This window comes from Rhinatrema bivittatum, chromosome 1, assembly GCF_901001135.1.
Source record: "Rhinatrema bivittatum chromosome 1, aRhiBiv1.1, whole genome shotgun sequence".
Classification (NCBI taxonomy): domain Eukaryota; kingdom Metazoa; phylum Chordata; class Amphibia; order Gymnophiona; family Rhinatrematidae; genus Rhinatrema; species Rhinatrema bivittatum.
Window position 1 is genome coordinate 408800001 of NC_042615.1, and position 22582 is coordinate 408822582.

A 22582-nucleotide genomic window follows, 5' to 3' on the forward strand; every position below is an offset into this window, starting at 1 on the left:
AAAAGGATTGGATAAGTTCTTGGAGGAGAAGTCCATTTCCTGGTATTAAGTTCACAAACGGGCGGATTTTCAAAGCCCTGCTCGCGTAAATCCGCCTGGATTTATGCGAGCAGGGCCATGCGCGCCGGCGCGCCTATTTTCCATAGGCCGCCGGCGCGCGCAGAGCCCCGGGATGCGCGTAAGTCCCGGGGTTTTGGGAAGGGGCGCGTCGGGGCATGTCGGGAGCGGGGCCGAACGACGCAGCGTTTTGGGGGCGGGACGCGGCATTTCGGGGGTGGGCCCGGGGGCGTGGTTTCGGACTGGAGCGTTCCGAGGGCGTGGCCGTCCCCTCCGGAACCGCCCCCGGGTCGGGTCTCGGTGCGCCAGTAGGCCGCTGGCGCGCATGGATTTACGTCTTCCTTCGGGAGGCGTAAATCCATGGATAAAGGTAGGGGGGGGTTTAGATAGGGCCGGGGGGGGTGGGTTAGGTAGGGGAAGGGAAGGGAACGGTGACAGGCTGCGCGGCTCGGCGCGCGCCAGCTGCCCAAAATCGGCAGCCTTGCGCGCGCCGATCCAGGATTTTAGAAGATATGCGCGGCTACACGCATATCTTATAAAATCCAGCATACTTTTGTTTGCGCCTGGTGCGCGAACAAAAGTACGCGAACACGATTTTTTTAAAAATCTACGCCTTAGAGAATAGCCACTGCCATTAGCAATGGTAACATGGAATAGACTTAGTTTTTGGGTACTTGCCAGGTTCTTATGGTCTGGATTGGCCACTGTTGGAAACAGGATGCTGGGCTTGATGGACCCTTGGTCTGACCCAGTATGGCATTTTCTTATGTTCTTATGCCCATACCCTTTCCCTTACCTTCCCCAGACCTATCTTACCCCATCCATGGTTTTTAAGAAATCTATATTGGCAGAAATGATCTCCACCCCAGATAGGCCTGCCGCAAAGGATCCTTATTCAGAATGGTGCCAGAGATATATCTGTACAAGAGGTATTTCTGTACAATGAAATGGTGCCAGTCTCAGGTCCTGCTGGCACCAATTTAAATAAAGAAACAGCAGGGCAGAAATGCATGGAGATTCTTGGTACCCAAATTGGATTTCTTAAGAAAGAGAAGGGGGTATGTTATTCTGGGGTGAATGTGAGCAGGCCAAGATAAAGGGTGGGCTTTAATTTTTAACCTTCTGAGGTTCTGGCACTGATTTTTTTTTTTTACAGCAGGGTGGGGGGAGGGCAAAAGGAGCAGGGAGTTGCTGGGGCTGATTGATAATTTACAAACAGAAGAAAAGTGAACAGAATATTTTTGGTTTTCTTTAATTCTATTTTCAAAACAAAGCAAATTAAGATATACTGTTTGAAATTTCATGCTTTGTTTCAAATGAATGCACATCCCTAATTAATAATACTGCCTGTCTTTTCGGATTTTTGCATTTTAAGGCGCAACTGCCAGCTTTTATCCTACATGTATCTTTTTCTGAGCATGCTCCAAAGAGAGAGAGAGAGAGCTTTGGAGATTTTGTTTTGGAGTGGAGACTTGAGAGGAGATTTGGATGTTTGGTAGGCCCTGGTTTACCAAGGATAGTTCTTGAGATTTTATTTCATCTTTTTTGACCAGTTCCTATGGGAGGAATCTACCCCTCCTATCTGAAGGGCTGGAGTTCCAGTGAATCTATTCTGCATCCATTATACATTAGGGATGTGAATCGTTTTTTGACGATTTAAAATATTGTCCGATATATTTTAAATCGTCAAAAATCGTTAGAGGCGATATTTAATAGGAATTCCCCTGATTTATCGTCAAAAATCGTAAATCGGGGGAAGGGGGAGGGGAAGGGGGAGGGCGGGAAAACCGGCACACTAAAACAACCCTAAAACCCACCCCGACCCTTTAAAATAAATCCCCCACCCTCCCGAACCCCCCCAAAATGCCTTAAATTACCTGGGGTCCAGTGGGGGGGGGTCCCGGTGTGATCTTTTACTCTCGGGCCTCCGGTGTGTTGTGGAAATGGCCCTGTCATATGACAGGGCAAAGGTAGCGCCGGCGCCATTTTGTTTTTTGTCCCCTGACATCAGGAGCGTAGGAGATCGCTCCCGGACCCCCGCTGGACCCCCAGGGACTTTTGGCCAGCTTGGGGGGGCCTCCTGACCCCCACAAGACTTGCCAAAAGTCCAGCGGGGGTCCGGGAACAACCTCCTTGCACTTGAATCGTTTTGCCGTACAAAATGGCCCCGGCCATACGCCATTACTGATGCTAGTAATAGCAGTGGCTATTTTCTAAGTCAACATAATTAATAGCAGGTAATGGACATCTCCTCCAAGAACTTATCCAAACCTTTTTTAACCCAGCTACACTAACTGCAATAACCACATTCCCTTGCAACAAAATCCATAGTTTATTTGTGCGTTGAGAGAAAAACAACTTTCTCTGACTAGTTTTAAATGTGCTACATGCTAACTTCATGGAGTGCTCCTAGTACTTCTATTATCCGAAAGAGTAAAAAACCAATTCATATTTACCCGTTCTAGACCTCTCATGACTTTAAACACCTCTATCACATTCCCCCTCGGCCGTCTCTCCTCCAAGCTGAACAGTCCTACCCTCTTTAGTCTTTCCTCATAGGGAAGCTGTTCCAACCCCTATATCATTTTGGTCGCCCTTCTCTGTACCATATCCATCACAACTATATCTTTTTTGAGATGCAGCGACCAGAACTGTACTCAGTATTGAAGGTGCGGTCTCAACATGGAGTGATACAGAAGCATTAGGCCATTTTCCGTTTTATTCACCATTCCCTTTCTAATAATTCCTAATATTCTGTTTGCTTATTTGTCTGCCGTAGTACACTGAACTGGCAATTTCAATGTATTATCCTCTATGACGCCTAGATCTAGTTCCTGGGTGATAGCTCCTAATATGGAACCTAACATCGTGTAACTATAGCATGGGTTATTTTTCCCTATATGCATCACCTTGCACTTATCCACATTAAATTTCATCTGCCATTTGGATGCCTAATTTTCCAGTCTCACAAGGTCTGCCTGCAATTTATCACAATCTGCTTGTGATTTAACTACTCAGAATAATTTTGTATCAACTGCAAAGTTGATTACCTCCCTCGTCGTATTTCTTTCCAGATCATTTATAAATATATTGGAAAGTACGGGTCCCAGTACAGATCCTTGAAGCACTCCACTGCCCACCCCCCTCCATTGAGAAAATTGTGCATTTAATCCTACTCTCTGTTTCCTGTCTTTTAACCAGTTTGTAATCAATGAAAGGACATCGCCACCTATCCCATGAATTTTTACTTTTCCTAGAAGCCTCTCATGAGGAACTTTGTCAAATGCCTTCTGAAAATCCAAATACACTACATCTACCAGTTCACCATTATTTACATGTTTATTAACCCCTTCAAAAAAATGAAGTAGATTTATGTCTTGGGTAAAGCCATGCTGACTTAGTTCCATTAAACCTTGTTTTTGTATATGTTATGTGATTTTGATCTTTAGAATAATTTACACTATTTTTTCTGGCACTTAAGTCAGTCTAACTGGTCTGTAGATTCCCAGATCGCCTCTGGAGCCCTTTTAAAATATTGGGGTTATATTAGCCACCCTCCAGTCTTCAGGTACAATGGTTTATATTAATGGTAGGTTACAAATTTTTACTAACAGATCTAAAATTTCATTTTTTAGTTCCTTTAGAACCCTAGGGGTGTATACCATCCAGTCTAGGTGATTTAATATCTTTAGTTTGTCAATCAGGCCTACCACATCTTCTAGGTTCACTGCCATTTGGTTCAGTCCATCTGAATCATTACCCACAAAAACCTTCTCCGGAACGTGTATCTCCCCAGCATCCTCTTCAGTAAACACTGAAGCAAAGACATTGTTTAATCTTTCTGCGATGGCCTTATCTTCTTTAAGTGACCCTTTAACCGCTCAGTCATCTAACTGTCCAACTGACTCCCTCGCATGCTTTCTGCTTCTGATATATTTTAGAAAGTTTTTACTGTGAGTTTTTGTTTTTACGGCCAACTTCTTTTCAAATTCTCTCTTAGCCTGTCTTATGAATGTCTTACATTTAACTTGCCAACACTTATGCTTTATCCTATTTTCTTCAGTTAGATCCTTCTTCCAATTTTTGAATGAAGATCTTTTGGCTAAAATAGCCTCTTTCATCTCACCTTTTAACTATGCTGGTAATCGTTTTGCCTTCCTTCCATCTTTCTTAATGCGTGGAATACATCTGGACTGGGCTTCTAGGATGGTATTTTTTAACAATGTCTACGCCTCTTGAACACTTTTTACCTTTGTAACTGCTCCTTTTAGTTGTTTTTTAACTTTTTTTCTCATTTTCTCAAAGTTTCCCTGCTTATTGTTGAGTTTGTGGCATATTGTGGACTCTTGGTCGAGGTGGAGATGAATCCTCCTACGGCAAGGGGCCCCATGGGGAACCACAACGATTGGCTAGACTCTAGTAAGCAGGCACTGAGGAAAGAAAGCTTTATTAAACTGCTCTTGATGAGTTGAATCTTGCCAAAGGAACGGACAGTACTGTAAACCAGCGATATCACAGTAGCTCAACATTCTCTGTAGTTCATGGTCTCACCCAGAGGTAGCAAAGGTTTCTTGGATCTCCGTAGCGTGGGAAAGGCCATGAACCTGAAGAGTGGAATGAGGAGAGCTGAAGCATAGCGATACTCACAGAGCAGCAGTGCTGATAACTTCCTTCGGTAGTTGAATGAAGAGAGGGACCCGTGGACCAAGGTGCAGGATACCCTGAGCAGGATAGGACCTCGAGTGAGTTCCTAGGAGTGCCGAGGGCTCCTGAAAGAAAACAGACAGGACCCCCAAGGAGCGGGTGTCCTTAAGGTTAGGCAGAGTAATCCCAGAAGGCAAGTAGAAGCGAGAGGCCACTGAGGAGTGGGTATCCAGAGGAGTGAGATACCCTGCAGGGTAGTGAGGAATCCAAGCGTGCAGCTTAGAAGTGGTCAGAGTAGCAAAACCGAAGTCCTTGCTAACTCGTTGAATTGGAGCGGAGTAGAGGTTTAAATACCCGGTGTTAGGAGCCGCGCTCGCGGCACGCCGCGCCCGAGGGGCGCCGCTTACCAGCGCGGCAGACCGCCGCAGTTGCCCTGATGTGGTGCTGAGTCGTGGGTCCGGGGCCGCGGACCGCAGCACAACATGGCCGCGGCGTTTCGGCTCCTCTTCCTGGCTGCTGGCTCCGCCCCCCTTCAGGGACTAACATCGTTGCCTCTGATTGGCTGCTGGATACCTCCTGCAGCGGGATTGGCTCTCCCCTGGTATGCCAGCTGGAAGGAGCTATTTAAAGGCAGGTCTTGCACCTCAGACCTTGCCTTGACTTCCTCTGGGCTCCTGGCTTGTTCCTGTTTGTGGTTCCTGTACTTGATTCGTGGTTTTGACTCCTGGACCGGCTTTGGTGATTTCTCTGGCTTCTGACTCCTGGACCGGATTTGGCGAATTCTCTGGCTTCTGACCCCTGGACTGGATTTGGCGTATTCTCTGGCTTCTGACCCTTGGACCGGCTTTGGTGAATTCTCTGGCTTCCGACCCCTGGACTGGCTTTGGGGTATCCTGTGGCTTTCGACCATCGGACTGACTGTGGAGTTTCCTTCAACTCCCTTAATCCGAACTGTTCCACCTTTGAGTCCACGACCTGCTGGAGGCGCCAGCTCAGTTTCACTTTCCACAACCTGCTGAGGACATCCACCTTTGAGTCCACGACCTGCTGGAGGCGCCAGCTCAGCCTTACTTTCCACGACCTGCTGAGGACATCCACCTTCGAGTCCACGACCTGCTGGAGGCGCCAGCTCAGCCTTACTTTCCACGACCTGCTGAGGACATCCACCTTCGAGTCCACGACCTGCTGGAGGCGCCAGCTCAGCTTTACTTTCCACGACCTGCTGAGGACATCCACCTTAGAGTCCACGACCTGCTGGAGGCGCCAGCTCAGCTTTACTTTCCACGACCTGCTGAGGACATCCACCTTTGAGTCCACGACCTACTGGAAGTACCTGCATCCAGATCTCTGTGAGAGTCCTGGTCTAGGCCTCGCCAATCAGCGATCGAACATTCATTCCTCGCTGAACCAAGGGTCCACATCCCGAAAGCACAACACCCGGAGGTACTGACGTCATGCGGTGGGGCTGCCTCCGAGGTTTCTGCCATGACGTATTCAAAAATGTAGGCAGCGTGTGCGCACGTACCCTAGGAAGCCTTCAGGAAGAAGCATGGTGGATGGGGACGCCCATGCTGGCTCTAAAACGCCGTGGGTTTCGGCAAACAGCCGCGGAGGCAGCCATCCTTCCAAGGGAGGAGGAAAAGGGTAGAAGAGAGGTGAGGCAGAGCGCTCACAGCCATCTGCGACCGACGGATGCAACACTTATTAGCTGCCTTACTGACTGACTATTAAAAACACAAATACACTAAATAATATACCCCAATAGTTTACTTCTCCCCAATACTTTAAAAAAAGATTTCCCCAGCAAGGTGATCCTCTCCTCTCAGTGTATGAAGAGAATTTTCCTACCTTTTATAGGGAAGAAATTTTGCACTCTGATTCAATGAGAAGGAAAAGGGTTAGAAGATTCTTCACCATAGATAAAGATGTATTGGCTTTTGGCATTATGTTGTTCATGATTTTTGAAATATTCAGCTGGATCTTATTCAACCGAGGGGTTAAAGGGGCTCTTAGGGAAGATAAGACTATTGCAGAAAGACTAAATTAATTCTTTGCTTCTGTGTTTACTAATGAGGATGTTTGGGAGATACCAGTTCCGGAGATGGTTTTCAGGGGTGATGAGTCAGACGAACTGAACGAAATCACTGTGAAGATTTAGTAGGCCAGATTGACAAACTAAAGAGTAGCAAATCACCTGGACCGGATGGTATGCATCTTAGGATACTGGAGGAACTTAAAAATGAAATTTCTGATCTATTAGTTAAAATTTGTAACCTAACATTAAAATCATCCATTGTACCTGAAGACTGGAGGGTGGCTAATGTAACCCCAATATTTAAAAAAGGCTCCAGGGGCGATCTGGGTAACTATAGACCAGTGAGCCTGACTTCAGTGCCGGGAAAAATAGTGGAAACTATTCTCAAGATCAAAATTGTAGAGCATATAGAAAGACATGGTTTAATGGAACACAGTCAACATGGATTTACCCAAGGGAAGCCTTGCCTAATAAATCTGCTTCATTTTTTTGAAGGGGTTAATAAACATGTGGATATAGGTGAACCGGTAGATGTAGTGTATTTGGATTTTCAGAAGGCGTTTGACAAAGTCCCTCATGAAAGGCTTCTATGAAAACTAAAAAGTCATGGGATAGGAGGTGATGTCCTTTTGTGGATTACAAACTGGTTAAAAGACAGGAAACAGAGAGTAGGATTAAATGGTCAATTTTCTCAGTGGAAAAGGGTAAACAGTGGAGTGCCTCAGGGATCTGTATTTGGACCGGTGCTTTTCAATATATATATAAATGAACTGTAAAGGAATACGATGAGTGAGGCTATCAAATTTGCGGATGATACAAAATTATTTAGAGTAGTTAAATCACAAGCGGACTGTGATACATTACAGGAGGACCTTGCAAGACTGGAAGATTGGGCATCTAAATGAAATTTAATGTGGACAAGTGCAAAGTGTTGCATATAGGGAAAAATAACCCTTGCTGTAGTTACACAATGTTAGGTTCCATATTAGGAGCTACGACCAAGGAAAAAGATCTAGGCATCATAGTGGATAATACTTTAAAATTGTCTGCTCAGTGTGCTGCAGCAGTCAAAAAAGCAAACAGAATGTTAGGAATTATTAGGAAGGGAATGGTTAATAAAATGGAAAATGTCATAATGCCTCTATATCGCTCCATGGTGAGACCGCACCTTGAATACTATGTACAATTCTGGTCCCCGCATCTCAAAAAACATATAGTTGCGATGGAGAAGGTACAGAGAAGGGCAACCAAAATGATAAAGGGGATGAACAGCTCCCCTATAAGGAAAGGCTGAAGAGGTTAGGGCTGTTCAGTTTGGAGAAGAGACTGCTGAGGGGGATATGATAGAGGTCTTTAAGATCATGAGAGGTCTTGAACGAGTAGATGTGACTCGGTTATTTATACTTTCGAATAATAGAAGGACTAGGGGGCATTCCATGAAGTTAGCAAGTAGCACATTTAAGACTAATCGGAGAAAATTCTTTTTCACTCAACGCACAATAAAGCTCTGGAATTTGTTGCCAGAGGATGTGGTTAGTGCAGTTAGTGTAGCTGGGTTCAAAAAAGGTTTGGATAAGTTCTTGGAGGAGAAGTCCATTAACAGCTATTAATCAAGTTTACTTAGGGAATAGCGCTAATAACCAGGCAGAGTGTCACAGAGGGACACTCGCAGGCTATGTGTGGCTAACTGAAACATAGGGAGTGGGAAGGCCGCAGTCGGTTGGCAGGCCAGGGAGGTGAAAGGAACCAACCGAAAAAACAGGGCATAGTACTCACCGAGCATCGAATAAACATACGCGAAGGGAGACCCGTGCAGGGACAAGTGCTTGTGAAGTAAAAGTTTAAGTGTTTCCGTGTGGAAAAAGTATTAGAATTTCTCACGAGCTCCTAACCGCTATGCTTACTGCAGAGCGGAAAAAAGAAGACTGAGGGAGACACCTGTGGTTCACAGGGATAATTGCAGGCTGATCATGCTCAGTGCACTCAGTGTGCCAGTGTCAGTCAAAGCTTTGTAGAAATGTCGCCAGCACCGGAGCTCCGCGCAACCGACACAAAGATCCATCAGGGTCAGGAGCCCTCCCGCGGCCTCCACCGACCCTCTGAGACTCCCGGAACCAGACCAGGCAAGCAAGGCCGGCCCCCTGCCTCGTGAGGACCGCCCGCCGCTGACGCCACCGTCGACTTCCATCCATCCTCTCCGGGAATCCAAGCATCTGACAAGGTAATTTGACCCTCAGCGCTCACATTCAGCGACAAAACTTCACACCTCTGTTGACATTTAATTATTCATCTTGCCGCTAGTGTATGTACCCTTATAATCCTGTCCTTGAATTCGTATTACCTGTGACTTAAATCTGATACCGCTGTGTCTGCTTTAACTGCTAACTTACCATTGTTACCTTTATTGCGTTACATCCATATACTCTTTGTGATTGCATTTTATTGCTTATTTCCTCCTGCCACTTGCCCCTCGCCTATTTCACCGCCCTTACTTCCTCAGCCTTCACAATGGCCTGCAACTCTAACCTCCCCATCCCATGCATCCATCACCCGTCCCGTAGAGCACATCACCCCACCCTATTCAGCCCGATCACCCAGCGCAAATCCCTCCTCCTCCCCCCCCATCCTCCTCCCCATCCTCATTTCCCCACTCACTCAGTTCCTAGGACTCACTACCCTCTCCATCATGCTCCTAAATGCACAGTCCCTAAGAAAACTGTAATACTGATTGACTTACTAGTCGACAACAAGACAGAAATCTGCACTGTCACAGAAACCTGGCTCAAAGATTCAGATATTGTCCTTCTCAATCAGTTTCCCACTGACACCTACGACATTTTCTCCGTCCCAAGACCCAAGAAACGAGGAGGTGGCCTCCTTTTAGCTGATAAAAAGCACATGAACTTCAAACCTATGAAAATCGACCCACCACACAAACTAGAGATTGGGCTGTTCAAATCCCAGGAACTCCAGATCTGCCTAGAACACAACCCTTCCCCCCTTATCGAATTAATTTCCAATAATATTAACAGTGATGCCCCTGCCATTATCCTGGGGGATTTCAACCTCCATGTAGATGCCACCCCACGCTCCTCGTCCTGTGAAGCCTTCCTCAGCTCACTCGATGCCACTCGGCTTTACCCAAATTATCTCATCCCCCACCCATAAAGCAGGGCACACCCTTGACCTCCTTTTCATTAACTCCAGTATTCACTTCTCCACCGAGCCCTCCTGTATCTCTGTCCCATGGTCTGACCACGCCATTATCAAATCCTCCCTCTCCATAAAGACACCCAAATTTTGTGACCCCCCCCTACAGCACCTTCATTGTCTACAGAAAATCTTGCCTGTAATCTATAATAGTAATGCACCAGATATAGGTATATAATAGCTTCTGATATAGAAGAGAGTTGAGAAATGATTTAGGAACATGAGCCCTCGTGGAGCGAGTACCGGTTCCTATCTGCAATCTATAATAATGACTCACGATCTCCGTACCTGCGATAACGTCTTAGACAGAAGGGAGTCTTCGGAGATTAGGAACATAGGCCCTCATGGATCGAGTACCGGTTCCTATCTGTAATAGAATTCACTATGTTCACGTCTGCGATCGCTTCCAGGTAGTAAGGAGTCTTCTGAGCATTCAGGGACGTAGGCCCTCGTGGAGCGAGTACCGGATCCCGTCTTAGCAATCTGAAATCAAGAAGAGAGAGCGGGGCCCCCGAGGAGCGGGTACCCCTATGTAAGGTGGTGGAGGCAGAGCAGCGGAGGATGAAGCGGGTTGGAATGATCCTCGCAATCAAACCCCTTGCTACCTCAATTCGTAGTAGCAAGCAAGCTGGAAGCGGAGAAGGTCACTACGGGGGGACGCCCCGAGGTTCGCGCCCTTGCCTGTACAAACTCTGGAGCGCGCGCGCGCACCCTTACGACATCAGGAACATGGCGGATCCACAGCGTCAGGCCAGCCCAGGGATACCAGGAAGGACAGCGAGGAGAAGCCGTGGCAGCATCTGTCCGTCAGACCCGAAGGGAGTCGCCTCTAAGGTAGAGAGGATGGAGGGAGGGCGAGAACAGGCACGAACGCAACAATAATGGCCAGGCAGAAAGAGCTAATCGGACTCTGAAGACCTTCCTATGTATGTATGTATGACCTTCTTATGTAATGACCAACAGGACAATTGGGCCGACTTATTACCATGGGCCGAGTTGTCATACAACACTCACGTTGCTGCAGCCACTAACGTCCCTCCATTTTCAGTGGTGCTTGGCCATCAACCACGATTACCCTTGCCAGTACCCCTCTTCTTGCCTTCACCAGCGGCTCAGTTCACAGCACAGACCATCTGCAACGTGTGGAACCAAGTGAAGGAGCGTCTGACACAAGCTGCAGAATGTTCCAAAAGGATTGCTGACGCTCATCGGCAGGCAGCCCCACTATTCCTACCCGGCCAGAAGGTATGGTTGAGTGCTAAAAACAACATACTGTGCCTACCTTCCCATAGCCTAGCACCGAAGTATATTGGACCATTCCCAATCCTCCGCCATGTCGGAGCTGTATCCTATCAACTCCAGTTGCCACGATCCATGGGTATCCACAATACCTTTCATGTCTCCTTATTAAAACCGCTCATGCTCTCCTGGCCTTCTCAAGGCCGCTGGGAATATCTTCTTGCCTGGGAAGGGTATGGGACGGAAGAAAACTCCTGGGAACTCTCACAAAACATCCTCGATAAAGAGCTCCTTCGGAGATCCCATAGGACGCACCCAGACAAGCCTCGCCCGAGGAGGGGGAGGCTTAGAAGGGGGGTATAATATTGCGTGTCCCGTCTGCGCACAGCCCACGTCCGAGCCTACTCACCTCACCAAGACTCCCATGGGCCTTGGGTCGTCCTCTCCTGCTTCAGCAGTGAGCTCAGCCAGGCCTTGTCGTCCCGCAGCGGTGGTCGCTGGGTCTTCCACCTCCAGCCAGGACTCAAGGAGGTGCTCAGCGTCCTCCGTGGTGTCGGCCCCGCCCCTAGGGACACGCGCGTGGACCACCCGGATCCTTAAAGGTCCAGGGGTGGATCCCAGATCCGCAGCGTGCCCTGATTGAACGCTGCTTAAAAGGAAGTGCCTGCCTGCTCTTCCTTGCATTGGGAATCGAGTCGATCACACTGTGATTTCTATTTGCCTCTGTGATTCCAGTGTCTGTTTCAGCCTTTTTCCAGTCTTGTTCCAGTCCTGTTGCAGCGTCCTTCTGTTCCAGCATTCCAGCGTCCTTCCATTCTGTTCCTGCATCCTTCTATTCCTTTGTCTCCCCAGGTAGTACCTTCTGACTGTCTTCTCGGTACTGACCTCTGCCTGTTCTTGACTACGTTGATCGACGCCTGGATTTGACCTTTGCCTGTTTCATCGATCACGTTTGCACGCTGCCTGGAACTGACCTCTGCCTGACCACTGAACATGTCTGACTGCCGCCTGGAACCTGACCCCTGCTTTGGCTTTCGATCCTCGGACTGACCACTGGTATTGACCCCTGCTTTAGCTGATCCTTGCCATACATTCAGAGACTCTATTCTGGCCTTCTCTAGCACCATGGACTTCTAGCCTGAACATTGACTGCGCACCCTTGATCGTGGTGGGCACACCTCTGAACTTTCTTTCAAGGAGATCCTGCGAGGCCCACTTAAGACCAGGCGGCCCGGGTAACAAAGGGCTCAACCTGAGGGAACCCCGGGTTGCTATAGGTGAAGCTCCAGCTAGCCTCTGTCTCCTCTTGTGCTCCGCCTCCTGTGGCAGGCGCTCTCTGTGTCCAACCAGGAAGCCTACCAATCCTGCACTAGGCCAAGGGTCCACTTCCTGGCGCAACAAATTCTCAACTACTTAACTTTAGTTTGGTTGAATGGTTCCCGTTTTCCAAGATGTTTCTGTATCTTCTTATCAATTTTCAGAAATAATTCTCCTTACAATTAATAAAAAAGAAAGTCTCTGGAAGCAACTGAATCTGGACCATGACAACTTTGTTGTTCAGCTGATCTCTGAAAGCCCATAGAGCATACCAAATCACCCAGAGCTCCAGGAAGTTTATCTGGTAATGATGTTCCCGGGTAGACAGAGTGCTTGGGTGCAAACCCAGTTACAAATCCCACAACTCACTTTGGACTCATCTATGATTAGGATGATTTAAATTGGAAAATTTGGAAGGAAACACCCCAAACCAGATTGGAATTGTCTTGCCATCAGGACAGAGAGACCCGGAGTGGCGACGTGATGCAGTCCCAAAGGTCCTGAGTGGCTTGTAGCTACTGTGACCTCACGGTCCATTTGACTCTTCTCATGTACAGACATGCCATGAGTAAAATGAATAGTTACAGCCATGTGACCAACAACTTCAATGTCCTAAGCTGTTGCCTGATGACTCTTTTGGATCTCTTCCACTATGCCCCTCAGAGTGGTGACCCATTGCTGCAGGAGGAAGGCTCTGGCAGAGCTCCAATAAATTCCAACTGAAATATGAGCTGAGGTGAGACTGGGTAGTTGATGAGAAACCATAGTAACTCCAACACCCAGATGATAATGAGCATGGACACCTCGGCTCCTGCCTAAGATGTGCTTTTCACCAGCCAATCAACCAGAGAGAGAAAACATGCACCCCCAGCCTGTATTGGTGCACCACCACCACCACAGCTAAGTATTTCATGAAGATATGCAGGGCAAGCACAATTACAAAAGGAAGAATGTGGTATTGGAGGTGGATCTAAGATACTTCAAGTGACCGGGGAATATCTTGATGTGAGTATAGGCATCCTTTAGATTGAGAGAGCATATCCAGTCCCCATTTTGTAGAAAGGAGACCATCTTGAATTTTTCTCTTTTTTTTTGTACTTGTTTAAGGCCCTTAGGTCTAGGATGGGATGGAGTCCCCCTATTACTTTTGGAATCAGGAAGTACTTGGAATGGAACAGGCTCAACTCTCCTGGCCATTAAGAGAGAAGAGCTATGTGAGCAATATTTCCTGATGCTTTTTGTGGCCCCCAAGACGGATTCAGTGGGCGATTTGGTGGGACACCCAATAGGTTTAATTTGTACCCTTTCCAGACAATGCTGAGGTTGTACTAGGCCACCAATTCTCTTTAAAAAGCAGCCTGCCCCTGACCGGAAAGTCCTCTAGCATGGATTCTTAGATCCTGGTTATGCTCTCTGCGATCCAGTCAAAATCTCATCCCAGGCGTTGACTGGGATGTCATCTGGGACTCAGGTGCCCTCTGCTGCCTTGGAAAGTTGTGAGGAGCTGCAGAGTGTGGGAACGAGGTAACAGAGAATAATTCCTTCTTGGGCAGAAGTGCATCCTCTGCCCTGAACTTGGATACCTCCTAGAAGAGGGGAATGAGACAGAGATCAGGTATCTGTTTCATCACATCCTTAACACAGTCTCTGAAAATATTCTTCGCAGAATATGGCCCATCAGCGAGTCATTCCTTCATCTCTGGATGGAGATAGAGGCATGCAGCCAGGTGATTCTGTACAATCCTATCTCGATTATGCCTTGAAAACTTCATAAGTCGATTACACTCTAGACCCTTGGTAACCAGTGTTTGGAGGGAGTCTTGCTTCCATGGAAGTTGATTTGCCACCTCCTGTACTTGCTTCAGAATGACCCCCATATACGAGTTCATGAAAAGCTGATAGATCATTATCAGGCCGATACAGTACAGTGTGCTCCGGTGGAGCGCACTGTTAACCCGCGATTGGACGCACGTTTTGGACGCGCTAGCTTTACCCCTTATTCAGTAAGGGGTAATAGCGCGTCGAAAACGCGCGTCCAACCCCCCGAACCTAATAGCGCCCGCAACATGCAAATGCATGTTGATGGCCCTATTAGGTATTCCTGCGCGATTCAGAAAGCAAAATGTGCAGCCAAGCCGCACATTTTGCTTTCAGAAATTAGCGCCTACCCAAAGGTAGGCGCTAATTTCTGCCGGCACTGGGAAAGTGCACAGAAAAGCAGTAAAAACTGCTTTTCTGTGCACCCTCAGACTTAATATCATGGCGATATTAAGTCGGAGGTCCCGAAAGTTAAAAAAAGTAAAAAAAAAAATAAATTGAAATAGGCCCGTGGCTTGCGGGTTAAAAACCGGACGCCCAATTTTGCCGCCATCCAGTTTCCGAACCCGTGGCTGTCAGCGGGCTCAAGGGAGCGGCCTGGAAGGGAACTTCCCTTCCCCGTAATATAACCTTCCCATCCCTTCCCCTAACCTTTTCCCCCCCCAGACCTACTCTAACCTCCTCCAAAATTATTATCTAACCTTTTGCGCCTGTCTCTGGGCAGGCGCAAGTTGTGCGCGCCGGACGATTGTTGGCACACAATGTCTGACACAGCAGAAAATGGCCGCTGTGCCAGGAGCCTCTGACCCCGCATCCGCCCCTTCCCGCCTCTTTTTTCAAGCCCAGGGACATACACGCATTCCGGGGTTTTACGCGCACCGCCGGGCCTTTTTAAAATAGGCCCGGTGCACGTAGGGCTTTTAAAATCTGCCCCTTATTATTTATATTTATAAAATTGAATGTGCATGAGTACAAACTACTTATATATGCTAATGTGTAACTCCTTTGAAGATTCACCCCACATAGATGTTTTTCTTTTTCATTCTGTCTTTATATTAACATTTATTTATTTAGTTCCAGAGATTTTTATGTTAACTATATCCAGTTTGAACTCCAGGAGGCATACAATAAATATATTAGATAATATCTTATGTACAAAAACAATAAAATATAGAATAATAAACCATTACAGAACATAAACAATTACAATGTCAAAAAATAAATTTAAAATGTATTCAGTAGCCAAAAATATGTAGCTTTTAATGGTTATTTGTCATAATAGTTTAGTAATGTTTCATATCTCCATTAATACCTTGTAATCCAAGCCTTCTGAGCAGTTGAACACAACACACTGGATAGCAAGTGCTTTTGCAAGATCTTTAGTAGTTTCTGTTTTGCCGGTGCCAGCTGGTCCAGCAGGGGCTCCACCTAAATCAAGTTGCAAAGCTCCCATGAGGCAAAGGTAGCATCTATCCTGCAGATACCAATACATAATTGTTGTATTTTAATAATAGAATTTTGAAAAAACTATTAAAATATTTTGATAGAATATTACAATATAATAGCTAAAACCCATTGAAATTCCAGAGATCCTTATTTACTAGAGATGTGAATCGTGTGATCGATAGTCTTAATGATCGATTTCGGCTGGGGGGGGGAGGGAATCAGATCGTCGCGGTTTTGTTTTTGTAAATATCGTGTAAATCGTAAATCGGGGGAGGGCGGGAAAACCGGCACACTAAAACATCCCTAAAACCCACCCCGACCCTTTAAAATAAATCCCCCACCCTCCCGAACCCCCCCAAAATGCCTTAAATTACCTGGGGTCCAGAGCGGGGGTCCCGGTGTGATCTTTTACTCTCAGGCCTGTGGTGCGTTGTAGAAATGGCGCCGGCGCTACCTTTGCCCAGGTCAAAGGTAGCGCCGGCGCCATTTTGTTTTTTGTCCCCTGACGTCAGGAGCGTAGGAGATCGCTCCCGGACCCCCGCTGGACCCCCAGGGACTTTTGGCCAGCTTGGGGGGGCCTCCTGACCCCCACAAGACTTGCCAAAAGTCCAGCGGGGGTCCAGGAGCGACCTCCTGCACTCGAATCGTTTTGCCGTACGGCCGGCGCAATTTTGCGCAAAAATGGCGCCGGCCGTACGGCAACACGATTCGACTGCAGGAGGTCGTTCCCGGACCCCCGCTGGACCCCCAGGGACTTTTGGCCAGCTTGGGGGGGGGCTCCTGACCCCCACAAGACTTGCCAAAAGTCCAGCGGGGGTCCGGAACGACCTCCTGCAGTCGAATCGTGTTGCCATACGGCCGGCGCCATTTTGTACGGCAAAACGATTCGAGTGCAGGAGGTCGCTCCCGGACCCCCGCTGGACTTTTGGCAAGTCTTGTGGGGGTCAGGAGGCCCCCCAAGCTGGCCAAAAGTCCCTGGGGGTCCAGCGGGGGTCCGGGAGCGATCTCCTACGCTCCTGACGTCGGGGGACAAAAAACAAAATGGCGCCGGCGCTACCTTTGCCCTGTCAGGGCAAAGGTAGCGCCGGCGCCATTTCTACAACGCACCGCAGGCCCGAGAGTAAAGGATCACACCGGGACCCCCGCTCTGGACCCCAGGTAATTTAAGGCATTTTGGGGGGGTTCGGGAGGGTGGGGGATTTATTTTAAAGGGTCGGGGTGGGTTTTAGGGTTGTTTTAGTGTGCCGGTTTTTCCACCCTCCCCCTTCCCCCGATTTACGATTTTTGACGATAAATTGGGGGAATCCCTATTGTATCGCACTTCTAACGATTTTTGACGATTTAAAATATATCGGACAATATTTTAAATCGTCAAAAAACGATTCACATCCCTATTATTTACTGTCCTCCTCCCCAATCCAAACTCAGCACTCCTACCCTCCTCATCTCTGTCCAGCACTTCCTTCCCTTCTTCTTAGCCCATCCTAGCACATCCATTACCTTCCCCAGCCCCCCAGCAGAGTCTTCCCCCTTTCTCCTCTCACTAGTTGAACCCCAGCACGCTCTGACTTCCCTCCCTAGTCCAATCCCAGCAAACTCTAACCTCACTTCCTCAACCAAACCCTAGTACACTGGCAATGTTCCCTCTAATTTTTGACAGGCTATGGGGCCGATGCAGTACGGGGCGTTTGGCTTAGCGTGGGTGAGAATGTGCGGTTGAATGCACATTTTTCAAACGCAGAGGGAACACGTATGCAATATCTGGTTTTATGTGTCCTTAATGCATGCAGAAAATCTGTGCATAGGGAATAACGCAAATGGCATGCAAATCTTAGTTAAATGTGCCAATTAGGTATTAATACCCGATGCAATAACACGTGCTGAAATTTTGTGCGTCTTTTGCGAGTTTTTTTGCGCTTGAAATTTTGCGCCTGTTTTACACTGACGTTATTGCGCTGATAGCTGGCGGTTTCTGGGGTTTTCTGTTTCTGTAATGGATACTATTTATTTCCTTGTCTAGTTGACCTTTTTCTTGCATCTGTGAGGAAGTATTAGGGCAACTACATGAGCAATATCAAATAACCCTGCCAACAACAGAAGACTGGAAGATCATGCAGATCATGCGGAGCAGGCAGGGGTTGGGAAATAACTCTTTTGTTTTGTTTTCATTTAAATCTGTTGAATTCACATCCAGTTTTTGGGCCATTAGGATACCCTGGGGTTGGACATCGGTGACATCGACGTTTTACAGTTAAACGTTCATTAATTTTGCATCTTTAAATAACCCTACAGTCCTTTAGTTCCAGATCTGTTTCCAACAGTTTGCAACTGTTCTTTTCTAAGCTGAGGATGTGGTTGGTCTAACTGATAGAAAAACACCTGATGGACCCTTGCTGTGACCCTTTGTCCTTACTGTCTTATGTTCCTTACGTTATTATGTTTCCAGGTGCAGCCCAGAGCCATCCAAAGTCCCTGCAGGCAGAGTGTTATTTGGCCACGCACAACTCTCCTAGGATTACCTGAGTCTGAAGGGGTGAAAAGATACTGTCTCAGCTCTAGAGCAATTGAGACCCTGTACCAAAACCTGCGCAATGATATAGATCCCATCGCCTCTCGCAACAATGCTGTCCCAGGGCTGGCAAAACTTGTGTGCCTTGCATTTTTTTGTGACAGGAAGTTTCCAGAATACGATCTGGTTTGCGGGATGAATCAGTTCTCAGTCTTGTGGCTCTTTGGACAAGTCTTGAGGGCTATGATGAAGTGTATGCGACTAAATTTATTTCCCGGTAAACCCAGTGCAACTGCAGGAGATCCAGCGTGGATTCTTTGACATAGCTGGGATGCCCAATATATTGGGAGCAATAGACTGCACCCATATTGCACTTACCCCCATCTCAGAACAGGAGACTGCATTCCGCAATCAGAAGTCATTCCACTCGATGAATGTGCAGGTGGTATGTGATGCCCGTCAACGGATCCTGAATGTAGTTTTGAGATTTCTGGGGAGCTGCCATGATTCCTACATCCTTACTCATTCCTCACTTGGAACCGATTCTCCCAAAGGGAAATACGGTGATAGCTGGTTGCTCGGTAAGTAACAGTAGGTAACCGTAGTCTTGATAGAGAACCAGGTGGCAAGGAGTAATGCACAATTATAGTTAATTGCTTTATCCTAAAGGATTTTGATACTATTGTTTATATATGTGTTTCCTGGTGTTGTTTTGTCAGTGTCAAAGATGCAACATTTATTACCTTTGATTTGGTGATGCTGACTATGGCTGTAAGCCGTGGTTGCAGACTCCGCTCCTGGCCCCGCACAGCGTGGCAGAAAGATGGTACAAAGAGGCACATACCAGCACTAGGTCTGTCATTGAACGGACATTTGGCATGCTAAAAGGATGATTCAGATGCTTGCATCAGTCAGGTGGTATCCTAAAATACAGTCCTGAAAAGGTTGCATGCAATATTATGGCCTGCTGCATGCAACATAACCTCACGTTGCACTTTGGCATGGAAGTGGAGATCCCTGAAAATTTGCCCCCAGATCCACCTGTACAACCAGCTGCAGAAATGGACAACACAATGCAAGGCTCGGATATTCGCTGAAGGGTCATTGATGAGTATTTTCCATGAAGGTTAAGAACATAAGAACAAAAGAACATGCCATACCTGGTCAGATCAAGCCCAGCATCCTGTTTCCAACAGTGGCCAATCCAGGCCATAAGAACCTGGCAAGTACCCAAAAACTAAGTCTATTCCATGTTACTGTTGCTAGAAATAGCAGTGACTATTTTCTAAGTCAACTTAATTAATAGCAGGTAATGGACTTTTCCTCCAAGAACTTATCCAATCCTTTTTTAAACACAGATACACTAACTGCACTAACCACATTCTCTGGCAACAAATTCCAGAGTTTAATTGTGCGTTGAGTGAAAAAGAACTTTCTTCGATTAGTTTTAAATGTGCCACATGATAACTTCATGGAATGCCCCCTAGTCTTTCTATTATCTGAAAGAGTAAATAACCGATTCACATCTACCCATTCTAGACCTCTCATGATTTTAAACACCTCTATCATATCCCCCCTTAGCATTCTCTTGTCCAAGGTGAAAAGTCCTAACCTCTTTAGTCTTTCCTCTTAGGGGAGCTTTTCCATTCCCCTTATCATTTTGGTCGCCCTTATCTGTACCTTCTCCATCGCAGCTATATCTTTTTTGAGATGCGGCGACTATATCTGTACATGGTATTCAAGGACCGGTCTCACCATGGAGCGATACAGAGGCATTATGACATTTCCGTTTTATTCACCATTCCCTTTCTAATAATTCCCAACATTCTGTTTGCTTTTTTGACTGCTGCAGCACACTGAACTGAAAATTTCAATGTTTTATCCACTATGATGCCTAGATCTCTTTCTTGGGTGGTAGCACCTAATATGGAACCTAACAATGTGTAACTATAGCATGAGTTATTTTTCTCTATATGCATCACCTTGCACTATCCACATAAAATTTCATCTGCCATTTTGATGCCCAATTTTCCAGTCTCACAAGTTCTTCCTACAATTTATCACAATCTGCTTGTGATTTAACTACTCTGAACAATTTTGTTTCATCTGCAAATTTGATTACCTCACTCGTCGTATTTCTTTCCAGATCATTTATAAATATATTGAAAAGTTAAGGGTCCCAATACAGATCCCTGAGGCACTCTACTGCCCATTCCCTTCCATTGAGTAAATTGTCCATTTAATCCTACTCTCTACTTCCTGTCTTTTAGCCAGTTTGTAATCCACGAAAGGAAATCGCCACCTATCCAATGACTCTTTAATTTTCCTAGAAGCCTCTCATGAGGAACTTTGTCAAACGCCTTTTGAAAATCCAAGTACACTACATCTACCGGTTCACCTTTATCCACATGTTTATTAACTCCTTCAAAAAAGTGAAGCAGATTTGTGAGGAAGACTTGGTTTGGGTAAAGCCATGCTGACTTTGTTCCATTAAACCATGTCTTTCTACATGTTCTGTGATTTTGATAGTTAGAACACTTTCCACTATTTTTCATGGCACTGAAGTCAGGCTAACCAGTCTGTAGTTTCCAGGATTGCCCCTGGAGCCCTTTTTAATTATTGGGGTTACATTTGCTATCCTCCAGCCTTCAGGTACAATGAGTGATTTTAATGATAGGTTACAAATGTTTACTAATAGGTCTGAAATTTCATTTTTCAGTTCCTTCAGAACTCTGGGATGTATACCATCTGGTCCAAGTTATTTACTACTCTTCAATTTGTCAATCAGGCCTATCACATCTTCTAGGTTCACCGGGATTTGGTTCAGTCCATCTTAATCATTAAACATGAAAACCTTCTCCGGTACAGGGATCTCCCCAACATCCTCTTCAGTAAACACCAAAGCAAAGAAATCATTTAATCTTTCTGCGCCTTATCTTCTCTAAGTGCCCGTTTAACCCCTCGATCATCTAACGGTCCAAATGACTCCCTCTCAGGCTTTCTGCTTCACATATATTTTAAAAAGTTTTTTACTGTAAGTTTTTGCTTCTACGGCCAACTTCTTTTCAAATTCTCTCTTAGCCTGTCTAATAAATGTCTTACATTTAACTTGCCAACGCTTATGCATTATCGTACTTTCTTCTGTTGGATCCTTCTTCCAATTTTTGAATGAAGATCTTTTGGCTAAAATAGCTTCTTTCACCTCTTGTTTTAACCATGTCGGTAATTTTTTCGCCTTCTTTCCACCTTTCATAATGTTTGGAATACATCTGGACTGTGCTTCTATGATGTTTTTTTGTTTTTTTTTAACAATGTCCATGCCTCTTGCACACGTTTTACCTTCGTAGCTGCTCCTTTCAGTTTTTTTCTATTTTTCACATTTTATCAAAGTTTCCCTTTTGAAAGTTTAGCACGAGAGTCGTGGATTTGCTTACTGCCCCCCTTCCAGTCATTAATTCAAATTTGATCATATCACGATCACTATTGCCAAGCAGCCCCACCACTTTTATTTATTTATTTATTTATTTAGTGTTTTTCTATACTGGCATTCGCGAAAAGGTTTCACATCATGCCGGTTTACAATGTTTACACTGTTACCTCTCTCACCAAATCCTTTGTTCCACCGGGAATTGGATCTTAAATTGCTCCCTCTCTTGTCGGTTCCTGAACCAATTGCTCCATAAAAATGTCATTTATTCCATCCAGGAACTTTATATCTCTAGCATGTCCCGATGATACATTTACCCAGTCAAAATTGGGGTAATTGAAGTCTCCCATTATTACCACACTACCAATTTGGTTAGCTTCCCTAATTTCTCTTAGCATTTCACTGTCCATCTCACCATCTTGACCAGGTGGACAGTAGTATACACCTATCACTATAGTCTTCCCCGACACACAAGGGATTTCTACCCATAAAGATTCAGATGTGCATTTAGTCTCATGCAGGATGTTTATCCTGTTGGTCTCTATGCAATCCCGAACATAAAGCGCTACACCGCCTCCCGGGTGCTCCTCTCTGTCATTGCGATATAATTTGTACCCCGTTATAGCACTGTCCTCCTTCCACCATGGTTGTCCTCCTTCCACCATGTCTCTGAGATGCCAATTAAGTCTATGTCATCATTCACTGCTATACATTCTAATTCTCCCATCTTACTTCTTAGACTCATTAGCATACAAACATTTCAAAGTATGTTTTTTGTTTGTATTTTCATTCTGCTTTTTAATTGATAAGGATAAGTTAGATTTTAGTTACAGCTACTTGGACTACTTTTCTTATTATTGGAACCTCACTGTCAGGGTGC

At 46.1% G+C, this 22582-nt stretch overlaps 1 protein-coding gene across 1 annotated transcript in view; it reads right to left on the reverse strand.

Annotated features, from left to right (window-relative positions):
* DNAH6 (dynein axonemal heavy chain 6) overlaps nt 1-22582 on the reverse strand; it is a 3261518-nt gene that overhangs the window by 2029379 nt on the left and 1209557 nt on the right. Inside the window, 1 exon segment of the mRNA XM_029602297.1 lies at nt 15633-15794. Coding sequence (XP_029458157.1) covers nt 15633-15794 — 162 coding nt within the window.